Consider the following 27,663-nt stretch of genomic DNA (forward strand, 5'->3'; position numbering starts at 1 on the left):
CTGTTTGGTCAGGCCTATTTTGGTTGGAGGGTTCACATGAGCCCCTTCAAAAGTACACATTTGTCTCCAAGTGCACTTCATTCTCCTGCTAAGTGGATCACAGACGCTCTGCGCTCGACTTCTGCACTAGGGACAAAAATAATCACAAAGACTCGATTTTTCTAATCACCCCTGGATGAGGAGGGAAAGAAGAGACTAAAACAAAAACGTTTTAAGAGCTTTTATTAGATCATAAATAGCAATGATAATGCGCGTATACACATGACGTTACGTCACGTCGCTTCTTCAAAGAATACAAAAAATATATCAGGGAAATGGAGGGAGGAGACCAACCCCTGGCTGATGGGTGAATTCTTTCTGCATGCTGTCGCCCAGCTGTAAAAAAGTGTCACAGTAGGGACACTCCTAACAAAATTGGTTAGATAAATCCCCATAGATGCAATGGACACCCTCATAAATTTGGTGTAGCAGGAGGAACACCCCCAATGACGCAGTGTAATGGTAAGAACACAGACACAATGTAATGTAGGAGCACCCAAACAGATGCAGTCAACTGGTAGGAAACCCCCAAAGACCCGGTGTAACAATTGGAACACCCCCACAAACACAATTTCGTGGTACGAACAACCCCACAGATGCGTGAAACAATAGAAACGCTCCCATAGACTTGGTGTAATGGTAGGAACAACCCCACAGACACACTGTAACGGGAGGAACACCCCTTTACATGTGGTGTTATGAAAAAAACACCCCTACAAATTCGTTTAACAATGGGACTACCCTTACAGATGCGGTGCAATGGTAGAAACACCCCTACAGATGCAGTGTAACGGTGGGAACACCCCTGTAGATGCAGTGTTATGGCAGAAACACCCCTACAGATGCGTGTAACAATAGAAACACCCCCACAGACGCAGTGTAACAGTTAGGAACAGCCCCACAGATGCAACATAACATCAGTAAAACCTGCACAGATGTAATCTAACTGTAGGAACTCTCCCACAGATGCAATCTAACAGCAGGAACACCCCCACAGATGAAGTGTAATTGTAAGAACACCCATACAGACATGGTGTGACGGCACACATGAATACAACAGAACCCCCGCACCCCCACCCCCACAGATCTCCTGTAAATAAAAAGTCCCAAAAAGAGGACAAAGTCAGAATTGGATTTATTATTCTGTCTTTGTATTCTGTTCTCCTGGTGGAGGTTTCCTGGCTTCTACTTTCTCATGGGATGTGAAGGTTGTTGTTTTTCCTCTTTTGTAAATATTCAGAGGAATGTTTGTTTTAATTTCTTTTTCTGAGGATTTCTTTTGTTGACGGTGATATTGCACTTCTGCTCAGGTGGGCAACTGGGCAGTCTTTGACCTCCTCTTGGATCTCAAGTGTCTCTCAGTCGTGACTTGTGACCCGTTGGCTTCTTCTAGCCGAGAAGACCTTTAAAGACTTTTTTTCATGTTGTGATTAATCTTGCTTGTCCCCCCCTCTTCCTCGCCGCCCTCCACTGCTGTTCTCTCATCTGTCACTCTCCCTAAAGGCAGCCTTTGACCTCCTCTGAGCTGCCCGAAGAGCCACAAAAGGCTGGGATCTTTGCCTCACCGTCCGGGACATGAATGAGCCAAAAGGGCCGAGAGGCTGGAGCATAGCCTGAAGGGGGAAGAATGTTTGGATGATCCCTCTCTACAGAACAGCTGGGGTGTACATTAGACACAATAAAAGCTGCAGACTCATCAGCTTACGTTTGTTTTCCTTCTTTCTGGAATTTCTCCTCATGTGTGGAACGTTGGAGTCTTAAATAAAAGTCATGAAGCAACAAAAAGCCCTTTTTTTGTTTGTCTTCAGTCTGGAATGATGCTGAAGTTATCCGGAATTTACTGTGGTGTTTCCACATGTAAACACATCACTGTCGGCTCTCCTATGGGGCGACAGGTTTGGGTTTATTGTCTTTGCAAAGCAGAGCCGCTTTGGGGTCACTGGGGAAAGTGCCTCTTTGTGGCACAGTAGATGGTCACGCCCCAAAGATGAGCTCAGTAAGCGCTGGAATCTCATTTACAAAACTAACAGCAACATTCACAGTCAATTTGTAGTTCTTGCTCCTCTTTTTCCTTCTTGTGATCCCTTGTATTTTTTTTTATCCTGCGGCAGAGGTTGTGTGCTGATCCACCACGCCGAAATTTGGTCCAGACATGATGGCTTTTTACGTCAGCATGCAAACACACGTCCCTTTGTGAAGAGCGGAGCTGCTGGTCAGGTGATTTCAGGCCTCAGATAAGGAAGGGCACCTGCAAGAAACACACTGATCAACTGGAGTTAAGATCATCAAGGAGAAAGGAAATTTGTGGGCAGATCAGCTGTTGGTTTGCAGAAGGAGACTAAACAGACACAGAAAACAATGAGAATTCTCCTAAATGTGCTAAAGAAATGCTTTTCTTATTCTGATTAGAGCTGAGATTTTAAGTTTTAACATCAGCAAATAGAGAAAATTTAGATACTTGTAAAAATAATAATAATAAAGAAAATCCTCTTTAATGTGTCGCTATTTGACCATAACATGAACTTTCAGTTTAAAAAAGTATGGTTTAATACTGATTTATGGATCTTAAATGCAGCACCATAGGAGAACAGAGATCATCTGAAGATTGTAAACCTCAAGAATCAACAAAACCAACCAGTCTAGATTCTAATGAATTTACAAGAAATGCCTAAAGTTTAACAGATAAAATTGATAGATTGTTAAGAGTCCCACCAACAACAAAGATGGAAAAATTCAAACTAAGATGAGCAGTTTTGGGGGGAATGGTTCAGTTATCAATATGTTTGTCCTTTGCAGTTTGTTTCATGACCAAATACAAAAAAGATGAGGATAAATGTTTCTTGTTTGGATAATCCCAAAATCTTATACATTTCAGGGATTTGTTTGATGCAACCACTGACTGTCTATGAGAACTGGACTAAGTGACCTCTACCCCCTGGCATTCCAAACAGGAAGTAACGGCTATAAGAAGCCAAAATCCCATAAACTTCTATAGAGAAATTAACAGCTATTACTCATTCATTCTATGTCAGAATAACCATTCTTGATCTGCTATTTTTTCTTAACTATTTTCTTAATAGTTTTTTTTTTCATTACAATTTTTCTGTGGTGTAAACTATTCAAGTTATAAACTGACCAAGCTCACTCCTTGGTGAGAGTTGTGGCCATGGAAAAACAATGACTTAGACTTACTCGGACCAATCACTGCTTACTGACAACATCTGGCTCCTACGTGGTGGCATCTGTATTGTTAAAAAATGGCGACTGAATCAACTTCATTTGGTTGGAGGCCAAAGTAAGCCATTTTGTATGGATGTCAGGTCAAGAGTAACAAGTTCTCAGATACAGTCAATGGATGCAACTGAATAGATAAAGAAAATCCCCCAACTAGGTGAAACCAGGTAACCCTCGAAGCTAGCCCTACCTACAACAGAATCTGCTGAACATCAGAGTTGTCATCTAAAGTGGTGTTTGTCCCCCCCCCCCCCCCCCCCCCCCCCCGCACACCATCGTTTCCAGTGAAAGCTGCATGTCATCAGACAAAGCAGTTTCCACTCAGCACTGCCTCCCCAGCTGACCTCAGCCAGGCACCTGTTTCTAATAGCCGCCCTGCCAGAGGCTATTAAGATCCATCCACCGCCCCCAGAAAGGACCTTTCCTCTGCAGCTCCAAACCCACCAACTCTCCAGTCGGGTTGATTAATCACATCAAGATGGAGCATTCAGCCTCAGATTGGGCGCCGTGTCCACGTGTGTTCGCAGCAGGGCATGACCTTTGCTTTGTCCACTAAAAAAACTTTTCATTGGATATTTGCAGCTCTTTGACATTAATGTAGATGTATGTTTCCACGTGCTGGTCTGCAGAGACGGCTAAAGTTGGACTTATCAGAGAACTTTTCGCTCTGGATTGTCTAGAGGTCATGATAAGGTCAGTGGGTGAACCTGATTGGGGAACCCCCTGTGGACCAAAGTTGAAAAAGCCGCGCTGTAATCACGGTGTGACGGGGGACGCCGCTGCTCCTCGAAGTTGGACATAGATTTGTTTGAAGTAGCTCTTAATTCATAGCGTAACAGTAATGTGAAATGAAAAGTGCCTCCTGCAGCGGGTATTCCCTGAAGGCAAAGACACAGAAGAGAACCGGCACACAGTGTGGTGGGAGCCGGTTCTGCTGCGCGGTTCAAGTCCAGGCCAATCACTTTGTAAACAGAATCAGACCCATACAATTAACGCCAACACTCCGGAGAGCATGCAGCACAGAAAACGAGTAAACTGCTGCAGTTTTTCTGCTGAAGGAGAAAAGTGGAGTTTATCCTCACAGATCTTAGATTAGTGGACCAGAATCGGTTCAATATTGACACTTTCTGTCCCTGAAAACAAACAGGAAAAAACCTGAGCTAAAGAAGGATTAAGGTCAAGGAAAAATGATCAGAGGAGTCTGGATTTTATTTTCACATCAGTAAAAACCTTGATCATTTTCTCCACATGATAAACATAATGTCACATCAGAATTGAACCTCGTCTTTGATCCTCCTAAAGATTTAGAGGTTGGGTCTTGTGGAAACCTGCAGGTCAGGTTTCTCTTACTGGAGATCTCGAATGTTCTCTGAAACAACAGTTGGTTAGAATTCATTGTCTTTTACCTGTTTAAATGATTAAAAGTTAAATTTGAGATCAATTAAATATTAAACCCCTGCAAATAATGTTATTTATATTATTTATTATTATTATTTATTATTATTTATTACAGAAAAATATTTAGCCTACAATTAAGATTTTCTATTTATTAAATAATTACAAGAAATTATCCAATGTTGTACTATTGATTTTAATTGATTAATTTATCATTTTATTAAATAAAATGTTCCTTAAAAATTTAGTCTCTCTGGACTGCAAAGTGAATGTGTTACAAAGATTTTTTTTAAATAATAATAATAACTTTACTTACTTTAATTACTTAACCAAGACAAACTCAGTAAAAGAGCTTTTTCTATTGCTCATTACTTTGAGGGGATGGGGGTAAAACACACAATCAGTGCTTTAAAAATTTGTTTTCAAAATATGCTCAACCATTTGGTTAAGCAGGCAGTTAAAATGTTAAAAAACAAACCTTGACATCCTCCTGCTAACAGCAAGCTGGGACAAACAGAAAAGGGTAAATTTATATTTATATATTTTATTTCACGAGAATGTTTGCATTTGTTTTTGTTAACATATAGAGTCATGAGTGCAGCAAACAGAGCTCGGCTTCTTTAACTGGTTTTTGTTTGCCCCCCAACAAACAGAAAATTTGTGAAAGCATGAAAAGTTTCATCAAGCTCAGACAGGATAGCTTTTTTCATTTTTATAAAAGGACTACTAGGAAATAACCAATGAACTTATTCAAAGTTGTCCAAATTTTCAGTTTTGGTTCTGTTCGTGTGACTGAGATGAAGCTGTAAAAGCTTCATGGTCCTACAGTCCCTTCTGTCAAAGAAGAGGTGGTGACTGAAGACTTTTGATTGACTAGTGAAAGCAAAAAAAAAGCTGAAGACTATTGACCTTACTTTGTGCGTACTGGCTGTACTGGTAGGACGCCACATGGTCTACGGTGTAGCCCTGCGAGCCGTACGACGGGGGGCAGTAAGACTGCGAGCTGGGCAGGGAGGGTAGAGCCGACATGGACGGTACACTGGTGAGACCCTCCAAGCCCTTGATGTGGTCCATACGCTGACTGCAGCTGGCAGCCATGCCAGCGGGGGGTTCCAGGCCGCCCGTCAGGGGGGAGATGGCGTAATCGCTTTGGGGTTGATGTGGAACCCCACCGTGGTTCAGGAGACCCATCACCTGATTGGGAAAAAAACAGTCTTTGATTTATGTGAGTCAGTCTCCATCTGTGAGCAGCATCCATGCACCGAGGGGGGGTTCAGAAAGTACTACGCAAACACAGGGACAAACATCTACTTGGATTCTGAGGAAATCCCCCGTCGCTGACATCAGAAGGCTTACAGCGAGTCTTTTCAAGATGAAGATAACAGCGTAACGGAGGAATTAAGCAATTTGTCGCAGATCCATAGCTCCACTTATTCAGAGATCCATCTCTACAAAGTCCTGGTAGAAGATAACGGCTTATCGTAACGTGCACATGAGAGGGGCCCGTGCCCAAACCGTTTGGGAAATCTTCCTGGTCTTCATTAGCAGACACATAATCGAATTTGGGGAACTGTTTTTGGCCTGGAAGGAACGGAAAGCAGCCCTGGGTCAGTGTTCTTCAAAACAAACCAACAACCTCCATATAGCCTCTGAATTCACCTGTCGTCATAGAGGAGGTGGACCAACTGTTCAAAAGATGAGACTAACTCTATCAAGCACAAAGTTAGTGCATCTGTTACCTCCAAATGTATCTTATTCCACCTTCTCCAGAACGGAGAAGAGGCCTGAAGGTTCTTGTAGTTCTAATAAGAAGCAGGTACGCTGCCCTCTGCGTCCTCTAAGTGACATATAATTCCACATCCCCACACACATGGTCCTGCTTAAGTCATTTCCCAAGCAGTAAAGGTGAGTGGAGGAGTCCATGATGACTTCAAGAGGGGAGCCGTGCCTCTCCCCACCTTTGTTTATGAAAGGATCGCATCAAACCTCCTTCTGGATTGGGTGAAGCTAGCAGCAGCTACAACACGCGTTATCGGAAATCCTGAACCCTGATGGCAAATGTTCAACTGGAACAGTGTGCCCTGATCCAAAGCCAAACTCTACCGTCATTCCTGACAGCCTCCATCGGAGCGTCTCAGTCTGAGATGGGAGGAAAATCTGAGATTGCCCACTCCGGCACTATGAAATACATAGAAATAATTGAAAGCTTCACTTTCACGTGGAAGAACGTGGGGGGGGTACTTTTTAAGAATGCAATCGTGGAAAGCTACCCTCCACTCCCGTTGGAAAGCCAACGCTTGAGCGCAAACGGGCATGTGATCGGGCTCTAACCGGTTGTGTCTTAACAACATTGTTGCCGTGGCATTAAACATGTTCTGCCCCATGCACGGAGAATTGTCTGAAGACGGCCTCTGCTTGCGAGTTTCCTTAAAGCAGCAAAAGCAGAGGATGAAAATATTAGCGATGGAACGCTACAGTGAAAACAGCTGATCTTCTGGATGTTTGTGTGGAATGTTTGTTCTTGAATCTGAGACAGTTTGGACTCTTCAGCAAATCTACCACTTTGTCTCCTTGAAATCAAATTTTCTGCCTGTTTCTCTCATAAGTCCTTCTTCTCCTGCTGATCCTTTCACTTCAGTGCAGAGACTTCGGTACTTCATGCCAGGATAATGGACATTAATTGTCTTTTGGCTTCTCGTTTGTCACACAGTAAGACATCTTCTGTGCTCAATTGTGGGGACATGAGTCTTCTTCCAAACCTTATATTTAGTGAACTCTAACTGTCTTCTTTTCACTCTTTATCCCAAATGTTTACAAGTAAACACCAGCTGGTTTGTGTTACACAGAAAGCTGCTCTAATACAAACGTTTGAAGTCCTTGTGTCTCACCTGTGGAGAAAGTCCATTTCCTATAGCAGGGTTGATGGGATTGGTTGGTCCTCCAGGGCTCACAAAGCTGTCTGAATAACCTGAGAAGGAGTGGCGTCCAGAAGAGAGGCAGTAAGCAGAGGCTCCTTCTCCCTGACCTCCACCAGCAGAGGCCTGGTGGCTGGAGGAGGGGGGCAGAGGTTGGGGACGGTGCACTGTGCTGGGTGGCTCCGACACTGTTCCAAAGAGAAGACGGATGTAATCATCCCGCAGCCAGACGGGTTAAACCTGTGAGCCTGTAGGGCAACATCTAAAAAGACGAACGTCAGACTCAAACCAGCAGCATTGCTGACATTACTGAGGTGCACATTTGGGCCCAAAGGATATTAAAGAAAAAAAAGACAGAGACCAGCCTCAGCCTGTTTACTCCACTGGTAGGCTGCAGACACTGGAGTCAGCTGCTGCACCAGCGGCTTTTCACATTTGTTTTTGTGGGAGACTTGGCACATCCATAACTTTGGCTCCTTTTTGCCCAGGGGATATTTTTTACTCACAAATAAACATTTGATTTAACATTTTGAAAAGTTTTAAGCTTCATTATTTTTTTTATTTTTTTGGACAAGTTTCTAAAAAAAAAAAAGTCAAAGACTTTTATTACAAACTGGAAGCTACCAAACAGGAAATCATATACATTTTTTTCTTAGATTTTCTTAAACTTCTTCGCAACTTAGTTGCAACAAGTTAATCATCTTTAAAAGCCAACTTCACATTTTTCAACAGTTCAAACTACTTAAGAGATGATTATTATGTAATTTGTCAACAAGAATTACAAGATTTAAAAGAAGGTCTTTGTTTTTGAGCTTGATTTATTGCTTGAAAAGGAGTGTGAAGAAGTGAGCTTCTTTAATCCCACCCCTACTGATTTAATTCATTTTTAGTTTTGCATAGTTTATGTAATCGGGTTCTGATCTGATACAATCTTTTCAAGTAACAAAATCCAGTGCCTAGTAATGATTGATTATTACGGTCGGCCGTGGTGCAGCGGTAGGGCGGTCGACTCATGATCGTAAGACTGCAGGTTCGATTCCCGCCTTGCATGCCCATGTGCCGAAGTGTCCTTGGGCAAGACACTGAACCCCACCTTGCCTCTGGTGGGAGGTTGGCGCCAGTGTTTGGCAGCGGAGCCGCCATCAGTGTGTGAATGTGTGTGTGCATGGGTGAATGGGACTGTGACTGTAAAGCGCTTTGGGCCTTCGTAAGAAGGTAGAAAGTGCTATATAAGTATACGCCATTTACCATTATCTTCAGAAAAAATTAATTCGTGATTTCAGTAAACAGTAACGGTAACCGTTAACCAACATGTCTTTGCATTTCTCATCTCAGTGGATCATTCAGAAATGTGGACCCACCTTGTGCAATGGATGAGGTTGAGTAGGTGCTGTCAGAGAGCTGGTAGGGTGGGATGCTGGACATGGCTGAGGCTGGGAAACCTCCTGGGATCAGGTGGTTGAATGCCATCATTTGATTGGCTCCTGCTTGCTTCCTCCATCTCGCTCTTCTGTTGCTAAACCAAACCTGGAAAAAAGATCACATAGAACAAAACCCCGTAAACAGGTCAGCTTAGAACGCTTTTGAAAAATGCTGGAGTACGAACGCTGGACACCTGTGTCAGGCTGTGTGTGTATTGTGGGGCTTACATTTCACAAATATATGGAGACATCAGAATATGCACTGAACTCCACAACACAACAAGGACAGTCCAGGACGGACTTCTGGGATCAGCAGGCAGCCTTTAAAGACCGAGAGCTTCACTCTGGGACAGAAGGCATGTTTCCTGACTGAAAAGGTGTGGCTTTTTCCCTAAGTCACACGTGTCAAACTCAAGGCCCGGGGGCCAAATGTGGCCCGCCATGTCATTTTATGTGGCCCGCGAGAGCATAAAAGTTTTTAATTTCTTAGAATAAAAAGTAAAAATTGGTGTTTATTTATTCATATCTAGGGGGAATTGGACTTGAAATATTGTATTGTGCAACTATACATTAGGACTTAAACACTGTCTATATAACCTAACCTGACAGAATCAAATGTAAAAGGATTTATGCTATAGTAACAACAAACATATGTTTTCTATGCAACAGTAATTGTCACTTTGAAAAGTTATAATAAATAAATAAATGAGTTATTTAACATTAAGGAGTAGTTACATTTATTTTTCATTACATTTAGTTCCATGTATACGTTATATCTGGCTCTTTCAGGACAACCGCTAAGCTGATGTGGCCATCGGTGAAAATGAGTTTGACACCCCTGTCCTAAGTCATCGCTTTTGTGTCAATTATATAACTTTGACATCTTTTCAATCATTTACACGTGTCAGTGTGTCCATATTCATAGATCCTCAGTCTGCTTTTTTACCTGCACCCTGGCTTCAGTGAGCTTGGCCCTCTGAGCCAGCTCCTCCCTGGTGTAGATGTCAGGATAGTGTGTCCTCTCAAAGGCCCTCTCCAGCTCGTCCAGCTGCTCCGCCGTAAAGGTGGTCCGACTGCGCCGCTGCTTTCTCTTCAGGGGCAGATCTGGTTCTGACTCCACATCCGAACCATCATCTGAATGGCTGGCTGTTAAAGACAAAAAAAGAATTTCCTAATATGCTCCACAAATGCTGAATAATTTCTCTGAAATGTTTTTCTCAACCAATGCTCAATTGAAGCTTTTTTATTACTATGCTCCTCAGGATCTGGACCTGACAAACGTAAACTGAAAGTCCAATTCGGTCCCTTTGACCTTTTCTGAGTGTGAAGAGTAAACTGCTCTGAAGCAAATGACCAGAACCTGGAAGCTAACAGGGAATTAAAGGCTGTTAAACTAGTTCACTTGACTAAAAAATTTTTTTTAATGTATGAATTTGCCAAATTTTTTCACTTGCATTGGTCTTGCACCAATGAGGAGTGAACTCTTGGTAAATATTTCCTGTCAACTAAAAACAAAAATCTAGAACAAGTTGAAAACTCTTGAAAATGAAGAAACTCATCACAGATTTTCAGGATTTGTCTCCAAACTTCCAGAATTCTTTGTGTGGCGTAGATAGGTTTGTGAAAAAATACCAACTCCTTTCTCTGAGTTTTTTGTAAACTGAGATGCCAAAAACTGACAGAAAACAACTTTACTTTTTTAATAAACAATTGTCAAACACATAAATCCTTTCTGTTTGGTTTCAAGTGAAAAATGAAGCAAGTCTTTATTTTGTGTCCAACTTCTTTCAACCTGTTACAGTCCATTAACAATAGGTCGCTCATTTGCAACATACCATTAAATCCAGGACTTAAATTAGTTTAGTATCACCCTGAACAGAAAGAACACTGAGGAAAATTTGTTTCTATAAATCAAAATAAAGACAGAAATGAAGGACTTAAAAGTTTGCAAAAGGCCATCTTCTGGCTCTATTGAAGTTTTAGAACACTTCAAACCTTAAAGTTATTTTTACAGTTCGAGGTGATAAAGTCCACTAAACAACTTGAAATGGCACGAAAGTAAAGTGTGAACTGAAACTAAAAAACTGCACATTTCGGCCTCTTTCAATGGAACCCAAACCAAACAAAAACCAATAAAAGTGAAACTGTGCAGCAGAGGACTAAGCCTTCAAATGTGTTCCTACAGGGGCTCCAGCTTAATGACTTCCAACGTTCTCCTTCTGCAAAAAAAGCAGAGCTGAAACTAAATCCTCCTGAGTCAATTACAAACTTTTCTTAAAAAAAATTATTTGCAGCAGCTGAATGACAATTCAAAGTAGCTTTTGATCTGATTCTAAAGAATTTAAAATCAGTTTGGCTGTCTAATCTGGAAAGATTTTGCTGCCGGCTGACTGAGCCTCTGACACCACGTGTCTTGAAAAAGTTATTTAAAAAAAATAATGATAATATTTATATATATATATATATATATATATATATATATATATATATATATATATATATATATATATATATATATATATATATATATATATATATATATATATTTTTATATATATATATATATATATATATATATATATATATATATATATATATATATATATATATATATTTTTATATATTTATATATTTAAATATATACTTTTTTTTTTATTGCATCTCTGTCAGATTAATTATAATGTCTTAGTGATGACCACTCTATGTTACGGCTGCCTGGATTTCATTTGAACCTGCAGCATTTCAAACACTCCACTGGTTCGCTTCTGGGTTCACCAATGGCCAAAGCACCCACTTTTTGTGTTGCACCTAATTAATTCCCCCTCAACATTTGGAAAGTTTCATGTGCAACACTGTATTAGTCCCCCCCCCCTCAGAAGCAACAATAAAATACAAGAGAACCCAAATAGCTCAGGGCCCCTCATGTGAAACTGATCCTTTCTCCCCCGTTGGCGATTTTCTCCTCACAGCACCAATAGCAGTGGGAGTCAACTTAACATGCATTAGGAGCAAATTGGTAAAGAAACATTCAAGCATGAGGGAGCCAATAGCTGAAATATTTTCAAAAGGGGGGAGAGCGAGAAATTGAGACATTGCCTTGAGCTTTTCACAGAATATTTGTGTCGTCTTTGCTCTCCGGAGAAGCTTCTCAAACTGGAGCAGAGAGAAGAACAGAGCCACTGCTGTTAGGCTTTAAAATCAGCTGTTTTTTATTTCTTTCTGATGAGATCAGCGCTAAAATGTCCACCGAGCTGAAGATGGGGCAGGAGGAATTCAGGGTGTGCAGCGAGGGGCTTTAGAGGGTTGAAAAAGATGAGATGAGGCCTTTTGTAGTCTCCCCCACCAGTTTCTGGAAAGAAGGCCATGAGGAATGTCTCCCCCTTTCTAACCCCCCATCCCCAGCATGCACGTTCCTCAGCATTTCACAGGGATTGGGGCCTTGGGAAAGCTGAATGAGGAAAATCTTTAATCACTTTGGAATTACCTATCAGTTCTGCCTGCAACCAGGGTTTCTCCCGCTTCTCAAAGGAAGCGAAAGAGTGGCCCCTCTCAAGCATCCTTGATTAGAGTCATGTAACTTCATTGGAGTCCAATGTCAGCAAATTGTGAGAAGATCTGCAGATCTGAGCTGAAATGATTGTGATTTCTGAGAGGAAAAGTATCACAGACGAAATCTGCACATTGCCACCTTCTCCTGGTTTTGGCACTCAACTCTCCTTAAACAAGCGCTACTTTCTCCTCTCTTTTCTCCCTCCTCTCTCAGCCTCCCGCTTTCCTACCCTCTCTTTGTCCTCCGTCCCCCCATCGCTCTCATTTCCACTCATATTTCTCTCTGCGACTCTCAGGCTCTTTGTTGCTCCACAGAGCTGAGGTCTTTGCCGGCGATTTCCACGCTCCATCTGTGGAATCCGTCATGGCTCCCTCAGCCCTTCACAGAGGAGGCCTGTCACCTGCCCCATGGGGGAGCTTGGGAGGCCTTGAGAGGGGGGTGCATAAAGCCGCTCTGCAAAAAGCTTGGGGATGGGTGGGGTAGATGAGGCATAGCCTCAGGCATTGTGCCCCCCTCCTTAAGTCTTACTGTTAAATAAAAATAAAAAAAACGCCTCTGTTTCCAGAAGGAACTGTAGGAGCACCTGAGGCGGTCGGTGGAGAAGTGGGGGCAACAGGGGCTGTTGTGGTTGTAAATGCACCCATGGGGATCTCTCCTCATAACTTGAGGCTTATGGAGGCGAAAAAACATGAAGCTAGTTTTCTTCTACAAGCATTTAAAGCTGTGTCACTTGTTTTCCGTTTCTGTTCAAAGCCAAACCCAAACAGAAAATATGCGATCTTTTGGAAATATGGAGACATAAAATGCCAAACCAACTTTAGTGCATACTGTACATTAGCTCTACTGCGGTTTCTGAGTGCTCTGTTTGCCTTGTTATCCCTAAGATCTGATTTTATCTTTTTGGCACTGACTATAGCCTGGGTTAATCAAATTATCCTTTTCTGAGGCTTGCTGTACATTGCTGGACGTTTATACAAGCTACACCTTAACATGCTGCCCCTGTAAACACCTGACTTCACTGCTTATCCTTCACCTCAGTCTATGGGAGCACAGAGTAACAGAAGTGAGGCCCGCTATTGTCAGTTCAGCAAAACAGAAACATTAACCTGAGAGCGCAAAAAGGCCTTCAAGAGGCAGCCCGCCCGGGAGATGGAGAACTTTAAGAACAGCAGTGAAAAGGGGGGAGTGGGGGTTAAAAGAAGAAAAGAAAACTGTTTAAATTAACCAAACTGAAGCCTTAAGAGGCATGGCACACAGTGCAGGGGGGCTCCGAGCCAAAACAACCACTCCAGGGCCAAGAAAACACAAAATGGCTCCCACCATGCTTACCATCCCAGACGAAGGGAGAAGCCAGCAGAAAGAGGAGGAGAAGACTTCACTGAAACAGTCTATTGGAAAGACTTCAGCATAGCTGCAGGGGGGGCGCAGTCTGCTGGGGACACAAAGGCTTCAACACGTCCGCTGAGACAGTACAAGCCGAGCAGGAGCACGCAGAGAAGGAGCAAAGGCGTCCAACCTGGATTTGGGGGCTGTGGGGAATTAACTGACCATATGTGGGTTATTTACATCCCTCGTCGGACATCCCAATAACTCTTCTGGGGCTGGGGTTAATAGCGAGGGGTAAATCGTGGCTCTGACATGTTGCGCCCCCTCCCCTCCACCTACCCCACTCAAAAAAAACACAAAACAAAAGGCAGAGGAGACAAACGCAGCGTTTATTTGGGCGGGCAGACCACGCCGCTCCTATTCAGGAGCTGTGGGACTGAGTGACTGGCCAACTGCATTAAACAGTATATAGAAGTCAAAGCAGGCAGATGCCGGCTCAGATAATGGCTTTACTGACAGCTTATGGACCCATCTGCGGCTCTTTCTGCTGGGGTGGGAGAAACATGGTGTCTGACTGTTGTGGGAGGGGGTGGGGGTGGGGGGGGGGGTGTAAACTCACTTGACTTGCTAAAGAGCTACAACCCTCTCAGCTGCCTGTGCCAAAGCTACACATGTGAGTAAAATAGAGAAAAAGAAGCAAACCCTCATCAATCAAAGTCTTGTTGTGGACAAAAAAGCGGAGCAGGAGGGGGGGTGAGGAAGTGCTTACCTGTCACCTGTAGCTAAACGTGTATCTAACCCTGTTTCCTGTTGCTCCGGGGAGGACTGACCCCCTGTGGCCCGTTGACCCTCCAGGCTTTTTCTGTCCTTCAAACCTGCAGTCTTCTTCAGCTCTGAACTTACTGATATTTTCAGATTTTTGGTCCATTTTTTAGAGCTTTATGTTTTAGGAAATGCAGCAGATTGATGGATGACGTTTAGATGACTCATCACAGGAAGTCGTATTGCTCAGAAACGCGAAAAAATGTTTATCTTGATATCTATATTTTGTTTTTCTTCTGCTTCATGTCAGTGACATAGGAATTTCTGTCACCCATTTCTGTCACCCATCTGTACATGCTCACCAACTAGCTTACAGCCCCTCACACCTCCAGCATAACCTTACTAGTGTAATAAAAATGGTGAGCAATATTGGAGCTATCCCACCATACAGTTCTGAACCAGATACCAGCTCAGACGAGGAAAACAAAGACGTACTGCAAATAGATGCAACAGAATGCAATGTATTTTTTACGTCACAAATACGATGCTTTTCAAACTGCATTTATTTGTCTGCGCCTGATTCACCAAGATTTGACCAAAGAAATACTTAGAAGGGCAATTTTTAAATTAATTTTCTTTATATATGTCCTCCATCATTAGAAAAATGCTGGAACATGTTAAAAAAAAAAAAAAGCTGCATTTTCATCAGACTGAGTTTTTAATGAAAAAGTATAAGAGCAAATTGTAAAGTACAAAAAAACGTCCAAAATACTCCGGATTACTGGTGATTAATGCAAAGTCTTTCTCAAAGTAAAATGCTACGTCTAACTCGGATCATTCAAAGGCGGGATTTGCCATCGGAGTGGTCAAGTGGCATAATTAACATCAGACAGCCTATCAGACTTTCATTTAATGGTTTAAAGTTGAACTTTCTTCTCCAGACTGAAAAAACATCATTTTTTTCCGTGGACACATGATTTTTCACCTGCTTGAACTGCAGCCATTGTATAAGCTATTTAAAGGGCCTACGTATATATCATGCTATTCTTAGGCCTTTTATTGAAAACAATATAATAATAAATTACCTTTGGCACACAAAAGAACGATTTTTTCATAAAATATTAGTTATTTTCTGGATTTCTTTCAACTTGGAAGTAAAACGACTCGATCTCTGAGGCACTGCCTTTCGCTCTTAGTGGGTGCCGCCCATTTCCTGATATCAACCTAGAGTTATCTCGCCCACAAAAACAAACAACATGCGAACTTTTGCAAAGATGAATGTGCATATTTTGCATATAAAATGATAGCGTTTAGCTGATCACCGCTTGTTCTACAGAGAAAGTGGGTGCTGGCAGCACAGACTCGTCTTCCTGGATGGGGCTGTTCCTCACTTGTCTATGTCACAATGTGAGAATCCGCTCGTTTTTTGGGGTTGGAAGGGGCTGGTGCTCAGATCGCAGGTTTTAAAAGAATGCTCAGAAATGTATGAACAGATCAAAATACCGTGTTAGGGGTCTCTTTTACATCCATTATAATACACTTAAAATCTCAAAAATGGGATTTAGCATTACGTTTTTTTTTATTATCAGCTTGTTTTTGGAGCTATGGTAACAAATCAATTTCCCCATCAATTAAAGTTCTATCTATCTATCTATCTATCTATCTATCTATCTATCTATCTATCTATCTATCTATCTATCTATCTATCTATCTATCTATCTATCTATCTATCTATCTATCTATCTATCTATCTATCTATCTATCTAGCTATCTAGCTATCTAGCTATCTAGCTATCTCTAATCATTGGGCACTTTGCTCATTTTCAATTGTTCTTTCAGCTGCATTATCAGCTGAACAAGCAAATGAATATGGGAAAATAGAAACCTGAGGAAAAACTTCAGAAAACCTGAAATAGAACTGCCAAAGAACACTCAAAGTGAGAACATCCTGGACAAAAGATTTGGTGAATGAGAACAACATCTTGTAGCTGAAGATACAAAAACACAATCAAAATAATTTCAAATCTTGATGCTTGAAATCTGAAGCAGAGACGTCAAAAAAAGGTTCCCTGGTGAAACAGAATAAATCCTTTCTTTAAGCCTGTGTGCAGACGCCGCACTGCAAAGTCTTTGGGTTAATTAGTTAACTAAACTCTAAAGAAAGTCAGGCTTCATAAGTCGGGTGATTGACAGCTGCCTGTCCTCCCATCAGTCGCAAAGGCCCTGCATTTACTGGCCTCTAGCTAACCTCTACAAACTCTGACACTCAACCCTGACCCTGCTGTGCACACACACACACATGCACAAACACACATGTGCACAAGCTAAAACAGGGATGCAGAGAAAGAGCCTGACAGATATATTGGAAAACTCGTGCGCGAACATTCCTCTTTACTTTCTCAGAAAAGCACAAAAACACACTCATACACTTTAAAAAACAACCTCTTTCCCCATTACCCCCCCGTCCCCCCCAGCTGTTGTGCCTATAGTGCGTACTTGCAGCAGATAAAGAGAGGCCTTATTCTAAGGCGAGCCATTCTACTTGACCTTCGCTGAGCCTTTTCACTCTTTCTCTGCCTTCAAACCGTCTTTGGGCTTCTCTCAGCTCAATGCGGCTGCTCCATCACAGCTGAAGGCTGAGCTGCCACGGCAAGTCCTGAAGGCTGGGGGGGGGGGGGGGGGGGGCACTCCTGCATGCACACACATGTGCACGGACTCACAGAGATCACTCTGACTTCAAAGTTAGTGTGCATTCATTAATTGTCCTTTGAATTGATATCAGAGGGTCACAATAAGAGTGTGAGGCTTTAATGAAGCATAGAGCAGCCATTCATCTGCAGATAACTATGTTTTCATGCTTGGATAGTCATCATGCATGGGCTTATCAGAAATAAACCCCACCACAGAGGGTGGAGTGTGAGCTGAGGAGGGAGCGACAGCAGAGCCCCAGGGTAGAGGAGAGTGATTTGGTGCTCGCCACTTGTCCCTAATGCCCCCCTTTGCCCTCGTGCCCATGGACTGACTGAGTGACACATTCATTCTTACAAAGAACACACAGAGACTCTTCACAAGACACTTGGCTCAGGCCGGGGACAGTCAAAGGCTATTATCGGATCCAAGAACCGCGTTTTGGTCCTGTCTTTGTCAGATGTGATGAGACAAAAAAAGCAACTTTTCACACAAGGTCCATCATCCCCCCCCCCCCTCCCCCCCCCGTCATGTTCTGCTCACTCTGGTATTTGGAGTCTGAGGTGCTGAAAACACAGTTTTAAGGTTACAAAGGTTGCAGTGATGTCTGGTTTGTTATGGTGTAAAACAACTAATTAAAATCAATTTTGTTTAAAAAAGAAGGAAAATCCTCCCTCAGAGAATTTTAGGACTCCTGGCAGATTCACACTGGAACTAGAAAATGTCATCTTCACAGATTTTTTCCTGTTATGTCATTCACTGAATAAACCAGCAAGAAAGTTGAAACACACGTGTTGTTAGTGTCTGAGGAAATGCTGCTCCATCTTTGTCACAAACCCTCTCTCTGGGATTCAAACCCACAGCTTTTTCCTTCACACCCCCCCCCCCCCCCCCCCCCCCCCCCGCGAGTGCCGCCATAACATTTGGGCCAAAGCAGCAGTAGAAGCTCATTGACTCACATTATTTACACAAACAAAGTTCTGCTCTGTTTCTTTGACAAAACCTTGGTGGCTCTTTCATGTATTGTCTGGTGGCAGCCCCCCTTTGTCCCCCAGCCGCCGGCTCCGGCGCTGGCCCTCAATGAGCCCCAGCAGAATGCAGGCAGATTGAAGGAATGCACCTCAATAAACCTAATTATGACATGATGACTGCACTCACCATGGAAGGGCTTTTTCAAAGATCTCGAGCTTATTCAATTAGCCCTTTCCAAGATCCTCTTTCACTAAAATAAAGTGACCCTTCGACTGTTTGCACTGCAGAGTGCAGCGTGTGAGCGTGCGCACATGGTTGTGTATGCATGACAGCTACCCTAAATGGAAAAGGATTGGCTCTCAACAAGGCTCCACTGTATTATGTTGATAATTTCACCTTCATTCAGCTCAGAAAGATGCACTTTGAAAATCTGTGAGTGGGGGTGGGGGGGTCTGTTTTCATCATTTGTCTGCGGGTTAATTACTATGACATGAGGGGAAAGCCCAGCAACAGGCCTTAAGGAGCAACCCCGCAGCCAAACCAACATTTATCTGATGGAAAAGAAGCTAAATTCTTCTGTTTAAAACAGTCTGGAGGAAAGAACCCGTTGGTTTCATTATAACTGATAAATGTTATTTTTTTATTTAGGAAATTTAGTTTTTGGAACATATATTTTTGAACAGATGAGAAATGGTTTTGTTCTGCTGTTAAGCGTCTTGGTCTCCTCGCGCTCTGGAGGATGTGGTCTGAAATGAGCCCGCAGGTTGCGCGGAACGGAGAGGAAGAGTCGAACCAGAGGCCGAGGGGCGGTGTCGCTCTGCAGATGAAAGTGGGATGAAATAAAAGAGTCGATTTAATCTCTTTGGGGAGATTTGCGGAACGAGCGGGGTGGTGCGTGGAAGGGGTTTGATGCAGCTGCGCTCTCCAATCCGCGCGCAGCGGCGGGACGGGTGGCCGGGGCCCCCATTGTGAAAATGCGCTCCGGGCCAGACTGAGGTTCTGCAAGGAGAACATTGGTCCTCATTCACCCAAAACACTCTTTAATATACTCCCTCTGTCGTTAACGGAGGCATAGCACAATATCGACATCATTTGGAGGACATTATTAATGTTGGGGAGGGCAAGGCCGGGGCTCATCAAAGACTCAAACACGCGGGACGAGTTTCGGCTGGAGCCGACTCACAGCTGCCTCTGTTCGGAAGGGGGGGGGGGGGTTGTGACCGGTTGAGTCACAAGAATCGACACAAAGAAAGTCGCGTCAACATCATTTTTAGTGACGCATTTTGGGAAAGACTGTCCAACTTAGTATGACATTTTCTCTCCTATCGTTGTGCGTGCGAGTTTAGCTGACGAGCGCGCGTCCTCGTCTCTGCGTGAGCTGACTCTAAAATATTTTAGTCCTCTTAAGGACTGGCAGTTGCTGCCTTTGACTCAATCTGTAGGTGAGAATGGTCGGTGACCAGTCCCCACAGGACCGCAGGCCGCGCAGGAGCGCCGCCTGAATAATTCATCCCTCCATGCGACTTCATATGCGCCGCGCGGCTTTTTTTTCTCCTAAAGTGCACCTCTCCTTTCCTGCATTTCTCGGGCTGAATTTTAAGCAGGTCGCCGTCTTTTTGTCGGGGCAGCCAAAGCTGTTTCCAAGCTGGCCTTTTGTCCGCGCGCAGCCCAAGCATGAGCCTCAAATGGACTCTTGCTCCTTTGTCTCCCAAGTTCATCCCTGAGCTTCCCGTTGTGCGCGCGAGGCGTGTCTTTGTGAGGAGATTGAAACCGTTGAACAAATGTTTGATCAACTCATCTGGGGGACAGTTTGTCTCTTCAAACTGGACTCCTTCATCTCTTCTCCCCACTGACCGGGCGCGGGAAAAGGTGGATTAAATGTTTGCTTTGGGCAGCTTGAACTGCGCCGAAAAGTTTGACAGTGTTTTGTTTAGGAAATGTTTAAACCTGATGTGAAAACATTGAACCGAGCTTGAGATTAAAAACTGTTACACTTTTTCCTCACTTAAGTTTTCCATGGTTTTGTTCGAGTCCATGAGCTGCTTAGAAACTTCTAAAACGAAAAAGAACAAAAATTTAAAAGAATCTATTTTTCAACCAATGATAAACTTTCTAACGAAGCAGCCACGTGTTGAACGAAAACTGCGCAACACGGGGAGCTGGCACGCGGATGTGAGTGAAAAATGAAGGGATGAGATCCCGATGAGGTCAAAATGAGGTTAATGTTTTAATGCAATGATCAGAGACGGTTCCATCACTTTTCTCCATGTGGGTCCCTGTTTGAGGGACAACAGGAAACGCGTAAAGCCGCGCAATTCTTTGGAATTTTTTAAACAATACATGAAAACCTTTTCTCTGTTGACTTTCTGTTCATAATTCAGAATACGTCTGCGCGCATAGAAACTTTTTAAAATGATCAATCACACTAAGAGGAACAGGGGCGCGTGGAGTGTTGGTAAAGCTGCAGATTTCCTGCGCATACTCACTGTAAAATTTCCGTTTATCCATATGCTTTTAACCCACGTGCACACACACTTCAACATTTCCTTTTTCCCGCACAAAGCCATCACCTGCTGCTTGATTTATGGGACGACCTCATGGGAAAAGCAGTAGCCACGGAGATACAGCCGATAAAAAAAATCATAAGACAAGAAGCCAAGAACCTATATTCAGCAGCTCCACGGCGCACCGAAGAGAACCAAGAAGGAGATCCATCTAAAATTCTCCATGTTTCAGAGACTCAACAGAAACGTCACCATGTGACCTAACAGACATCGGCCTGAAGCTCTCACAGCAACAGCTGGAGGGGGTGACTCACATCTGTCTCCTAGGATCCCTTCGATGCTGTGTTTGGTCCTCCGCTCGCTGTCCTCCTGCTCTTTCTTCTCCATCTCCTCTTCATCTTCCTCATCATCGCCTTTCCCCCCAAACTTACTCCGCATCATGCGACTGATGGAGCTCACTGTGACGTTGATTCAGAGAAAAGGGAAACATAAATCTTCAAGTCACAGAGAATGGAAAAATTATATATATTTGCAATTTATGATTATGTAATTTTATTTTGCTGTTTTTAAATGTTTTCGAGTTTTTTTTATTTTGCTTTAAATATTTCAAAGTAAACAAAATAAAGATTTTTTTGTCTGTTTTTTTGTTTAAATCAAATGTGTTTTTAGCAGCTTTTAAAGCTCAAAACACAACAAAAAAGATCCGTGTTCTTTTGGTCCCGTTTGTACCTGAAGGAACGTTGTTGCGGTCACACATCCCATCCTTCAGTAATTTATCCCGAATCTCCCAGCTAAACATACCCGGGTGTTCCTGCTTGTACTCTTCTATTCTCCGCTCCACGTCCGGTGGGGTTCCCTGCTTAAAGCACACAGAGTTCGGGTTAGTTTGGTGCTGTTGGCACCATAGCCTTCACTCCACAGGTTGGTGTTGCGCATCACCAGAACTGGCATGGCCGTCTTTGTTATGGTGCTGGGGATTACATCTACCACCTCTCTGCTCCATGTACCTTGGGTTTGCTGCCTCCGATGGCTCCGGGTCGGATAGAACCCGTCTCCTGGTACCGGCACAGGATTTTGGACACGCAACCATGGGAAACCCGGAGCTGTCGGGAAATGACGCACGGCCGGATCCCGTGGTGGGCCATCTCCACAATTTTGTGTCGGATATGGTTAGGCAAAGGTCTGCCGTTGATGAAAACTCCTCCGAGCTGGTTGACTCGGCCTTGACCCAGCGGGGTGGACACTGCGTTCAATCACAGCATCCAAAAACACGTCAACTCTTTAAGAGCAGACCAACTTCATGAGGGGGGGGGGGGGGGTGATGTAAACACAACAACAGCTGAAGAAGGTCTTGTAAAATAACACAAATATGTCAGTCTGAAAAGAGGTAAGGCAACTCAAAGGCAACCAAACAGCCAACAAGGGTTTTCTCAGTTCATTTTGTTGGCACCTTCTGTTTATTTATTTTTTTCATTTCATTTTGTTATATTTTATTTTATTGTATTTTGAAAGAGAAGAAGTTGAAAAAGTTAGTTTTTACCTTCCAGGGGGAAGCCGCTGCGGGGGTAGTTCTGGGCCAGCGTGGGTCGCATCATCCTGGGTACTGACCCCGCTAAGGCAGTCATCCCGCCTCCGCCCCGCCGCCGCCGCCGCGCGCACAGCCCGCTCCAGCAGCACCGACCTGCAGCGCCAGGAGAAACAGCTCTCTGGAAGTTACCCTCGGGTAGCCAGGCTAGACAGCAGTGTCCCGGGACAGCCGGGTCCCTCTGCGGAGTCCAGTTTCACCTTTTAAGGTGAGGAGCTGCGGTTCGGGTGGGTCGTTAAAGAAGCCTCTTCCGGTAGCTTTGGTCCGGTTCTCCAGCGCTGCCGCGTTCGACTGCCAGTTTGGAGTAAATGATGCTGCTGTTTGTTGACACTCGGTTGAAAGTGAGAAGACACCGTGAAGAGGAGCGGAGCCTTCCTCGGCCCCGGCAGCGCTCCGGGATCTGATTGGTCGAGAGGATGCAGACGGTTCGCAGTGGGGCGCGCTGATTGGACGAGGTCGGGAACTTTGATCCAATCACGAATGCAGTCGCAGTTGCTTCTGCTGTCGAACAGAGCAGCATTCTTAAAGATCAGAACTGCGACCGTCCGAACCGTCAAAAAACAGAAATTTAAAAAAACATCAAAATGTGCAAATAAGAGAATTAAAAAGTTTGTTTGTTTAAATTCTTCTTTTTTATTCCTTTTGATCGTTGGATCATTGCAACAGTTTAGTTGGTCTGCAGACTAATTAGAAGTCAGAACATCTATACTTTTGAAGTTTTCCATCAATTTGCCTAACTTTCGATCAATTTCATTACTTTTAGGTTTACAAATATTCCCTTTTTTAAGAGCACCGTCGCAGACTTCACAAAGTTGGCTTTTTATTTTCACTATTTGGACTTTGTTTATTCTTGTTTTTAATTATTTTTATTTTTCATCCTACGTTTGTTGTTTGGGGGAATTTATTCAAATTTAATTAGGTGAAAAAACAATAATGATAAAAAGTTGACAACAAAGTCATTTGGACATTTGAAATATTTACTGTTTAAGTCATTAAAATCTGTGTTTTGTATCTTGAACTAAACGGAACCACTTTCCTAGAACTATCAGAACTTGAATTTGCTCCTGTGTGGATTTATCAGACAGCATCACATTGAGTTCCTTTGAATTTAGTATTTAGGCTGAAAAGATCAAAACCTGGTAAAAGTTGAATAAATAACTTTTTAATTTGTAGATATGACAGAAAACATCCCTCTCCTGGGTCCATTATTATTCGTAACGCACCGATGGTGCAGACATTTACGCACAACTTCTAATTTGTTGCCACCACATGTATCTGTCACACAAAAGGTGCTGAAGAAGCTGCGCAACAAGGAATTTATTGTGGTCTTCAGATGGCGAACTGACTAGTGAAGAGTGTCCCGGGGGGGGGGGGGGGGGGGGGGGGGGGGGGGGGCGTGCGACACAGCAGGATACGACGCCAGAGCGGCCGTAAAGCTCGTCTAGCTCGCTACCCCTGATGAGGAGCTACCGCACTAACGCCTCCACATGTCTAATAATCAATATCTTCACTGAAGACCAAATGACTCGTTTATGTTAAAGCTCGTGGAGGATGGCAGATGTGTCGCGGGTCACAGCATCCTTAGGTTCACAATCAGACAGTCAAGACCAGATTTCTTGCAATTTTAATTAATTAAATATCTTAATCTTTTGAGAATTTAGAGGCAGATTTAAAGAGACAAATCTGTGATGTTGAAGAAAATACATATCAAAGAGCCTATATGTTCAGGTGAAAGAATTTAATTGATGAGTAAGTGTGCAATTTCCACACCAACAATCGAGCTAAAACTGAGTTGTTATAGTTCTCCCTGAACATCTCTGTCAAGAACACACTCCTTTTTCTATTGCAATAATTTAAAAACAAAACATTTCCAAAATTTCGTTATTTGCTGCCCTAGAAGCGCGCAGTACGATGGCTGAGATCAGCAGGAGCACCTCAGATCTTCACTTGTTAAGTTCGGGTTCTCCTTCAGATGGAATTATGAAATAAAAGAACCCTTCAGGTTTTCTATAAAAGCATAAAAGAGCAAACATTTGGAGAAAAACAGAAATTCTTTTATTAATGAGATGGTGCAGCACACCGCCGGTTTGGCGCATCAGTGGAGAACTTTTAAGGTCTGAGAACGCGCGTCCTTTAGACACAGAGCGACTTGACGAACGTGACAATTTGAGAGTGATCTTTTTGAAACTAGATATTACAGAGTAAAAGAAAATGGAGGGGGCAAATGGGAAACAGAGACAGGCACCGCGCATACCTCGGAGCTTTCTTTTAAAGCGACATTGAATCTCCGTGTCCAATCCATTACCGGGGACGAAATTCAAAGTCAGAAATGTCTCCTGATGAGAAATAAATGAGTTACATTGAATGCTTTCTGTGGACGGCTTTCAAAAACACGTCGTTTTAAGATCACTTCATCTTATCAAAGGTAATATTAATTCAAATGTAAACGAATGGATTTGATGGGATGGAAACATTTCAACGGAAAATCTTCTAAAACCCTGTTTTTCTCCGGCCTCCTCTCAACAACACAGAGGTGTGCCTTTACATCTAAAGGTTAGAACATCCCATAATTTCACTGCACAGTGTCTAATTTATTTAAGAAATACACACACCGAACCTTCCTCAGGAGGAAGTAGATATAGCAAATCCAAATAATAATGTCTACATTAGAAGTTGTCCATACTTAAAATAGAAGTGTTCCTATTAAAAATAGTTTTCAATAAATAAAATTTAATCAGTAACTCTAGAACAAGAATAATGAAGAACCTGCAGGTTTGCTACGCATTTAATGTAATTTTCTGCTTGAAAAGTGGATCTATTTGTTTCCATCCACTATTGGTTGGTGTTTTCTGCCTAAGGTCGAAAAGCTTTAAGATCTGATGCTTCATCCTGTTTACATTTACAAGCTGTATGAGGCGCCGAAAGTAAAGATTTTTCTCATTGAACTGACAATTTGATCATATTTAAACATTTACCGCTATTTGTGCTCTCACATTTTAAATAAGGGTTACATGTGACTTGAAGGTATGCGGGCTGCTGAATTTAAAATGTATTTTAAATATTTAAATTTCTAATGTTTAAATGTATATTTCATATTTAAAAAAATCTAAAAATATATCTTCAAGTCACTGGCACTTTTTCATTTATAAATATTGACAACATGTGACAAATGCAGAACATGTGAAAAGAAATGTCCGACTGTGGTCAAATTTTCACGTAATTTAATGGATTTGAGTGTTTTGAACAGTTAGTTAGATCCAAACAAAAATGTTTGAATGTCTGATCAGTAGCTTCAGATCTGTTCCATCAAAGGGAGCAGTTTCCTTGAGGCACACAGATGCTTAATAATATTAATCAGAAACAGTTTATCCTTGATTGTCTTTCAGCACGAGAGTAGCAGGTGAAAAGAAAAACTTTTGACATGAAATAAAAAAACACTTGATTTTATGAGACTGCCTTCTTTTTCAATTACTTCAAAATTTTCAACCTGACCTTAAAGCGGGTTCCAGTCAGCACCTCAGTCTGTTCCGGCCACTTTTACAGTTTAAAATTCAGACTTAGGTTCTGAGAGTTTATGGAGAAAGTGTCCAAAGCTGAAGCTGCACAGTCAGATGTGTGTCACAGAATGGTAGGCTTTTGCTATCATCTCTTCAAATGTTCATTTAAGGGGGAAAAAATCTTGTTTCTGAATGGTTTCATTTATATCAAACTAAAAAGAAGATGTCTGACCAATCCTGGTTTGTCATGTGAAGGTGGTTAGCATCCTGCCTGCGCTAAAAAAAAACTGTTTGCTTTTAATCAGGCTGAGGCCTCCAAAAGTTTGCTTAAGAACTTCAGCAGAAATGCAAATGTGAGGAAAATGACAGATTGCTCTTTTTAGGATGTAATGCCCAACGTCTTCCAGTAGGGGGCACATTTGATGCACAGCAGGGACCTGCAAGTGTCAAATTGGATCAGACTCCGTTTGTTAGGGGGTCATTATATAAGAGCAATCCGATCAGAGCTCCAACATCAGCTGCTGGTTCAAATGATGGACACCAGCGGGAATCACGTTTGCTTTATTCCTGAAATGTGTCTATATGTAAAACAGCACATTTGCAATATTTTTCTGTGCAAATACATTTGGTACTTCAACTACAACAGGAAAAAAAAACATTGTCTTGGTCCTCTGAATAAATAAATACACTGACACGGATCAAAGGTTAACACCCGTACCAACAAAGAAAGTGAAAGTGCATCATATTCAACCTGGTTAAGGTTGATGATTGAAGCAGTTCAGGCGAGACAGTTTAAGAAGCATTTTCTGTTGCAAGTGCACAGGGGAAGCAGGTACAAAAAACAACCAAAACTTTGGTATTTTCAAAACAAACCACTTGGAAATCTGACAGTCAACTGAGAGGAAATAAGTTGGTTTGCCACCATTACAAAAGTTTTCATTACACTTTAGTCTGGATGCTGATCTACTTGTTTCTGCTCAGCAAATGTTTCAGAGTGAAAGGTCAGCAAAGATGCAGAGATGTTGTCCCCCACGTCAAGCTGTTCAGCATCTTCTTTCTGAGCCACACAGGTATTGAGATTCGCAGGAGAAAGGGCAGTTTCAGAGTGAACTCCTGATGGTACTGAGACATGTGATGCACATATTCATTCAAAGGAAGACAAGCAACAGACTGAAGCAGCAGAAGTTGAAATCCTTCCAGGTAGTCCAATGGGGAAAAAAAGATGTTTTAGGTGTGAGAAGATGCTCGCTGTTTGTAACCCTGCTTTTTTTTTTTTTTTTTACATCTTTAACATGGTGTCAAAATAAAAGGACAAGAAATTAGATGAATGGCAGCTGACAGAACCCATTGTGGCAATCGGCCTGTGCAGGACTTCCGTGGTGACAGCAGCTTCACTTCATTAGGAGACAGGTAGAGGCACAACAAGGACACAGGGCGTCCCATCTGTGAAAAAAATAGGACCTTTCAGAAGCCAGATGTGCTCAAAAGTAGCAAAACAATCCAAAGGCTACTTCCTGTTTCGTCTTTGCTTGAAAAAGTGAAGCTTTCAGTTGCGATGATAACAGTCCCACCCAAAGGGATGAAGTTAAAGCACAGGAATCAGGAAGTGCTCACATCAGAAAACACGTCAGTTAAACCAATTCTACTATTTACACATTTCCATTGTAATGTAATTGAAACCCCTCCCATCCAGAAACGCAAAGGTAAAGATGTTCTGTTGTTCTGTACATTAGTGCTTATAGAGGGGCTATGAGTGAACCATCATGGACAGATAC

At 42.6% G+C, this 27,663-nt stretch overlaps 1 protein-coding gene across 7 annotated transcripts; it reads right to left on the reverse strand.

Moving 5' to 3' along the window:
- Positions 1-205: 205 nt before the first annotated feature.
- pax3 (paired box 3) lies at positions 206-22,953 on the reverse strand. Of its 7 annotated transcripts, XM_011482649.3 has the most exons (10): positions 22,592-22,951; positions 22,347-22,487; positions 21,814-22,049; positions 21,536-21,665; positions 21,121-21,264; positions 9,951-10,150; positions 8,945-9,110; positions 7,557-7,771; positions 5,583-5,862; positions 206-2,287 (listed from the first exon to the last, which is right to left on the reverse strand). In XM_011482649.3, the coding sequence occupies exons 2-10, from the start codon at positions 22,429-22,431 to the stop codon at positions 2,253-2,255; spliced, it is 1,491 nt and encodes a 496-aa protein (XP_011480951.1). In that variant the 5' UTR covers positions 22,432-22,487; positions 22,592-22,951; the 3' UTR covers positions 206-2,252. The 7 variants fall into 7 exon arrangements, with proteins under 7 accessions (XP_011480951.1, XP_011480953.1, XP_011480952.1 ...); XM_011482651.3 differs by having other exon boundaries at positions 5,578-5,862; positions 22,347-22,953; XM_011482650.3 differs by having other exon boundaries at positions 21,536-21,662; positions 22,347-22,951.
- Between the last annotated feature and the right edge of the window lie 4,710 nt (positions 22,954-27,663).

This window comes from Oryzias latipes, chromosome 13, assembly GCF_002234675.1.
Source record: "Oryzias latipes chromosome 13, ASM223467v1".
Taxonomy (NCBI): Eukaryota; Metazoa; Chordata; class Actinopteri; order Beloniformes; family Adrianichthyidae; genus Oryzias; species Oryzias latipes.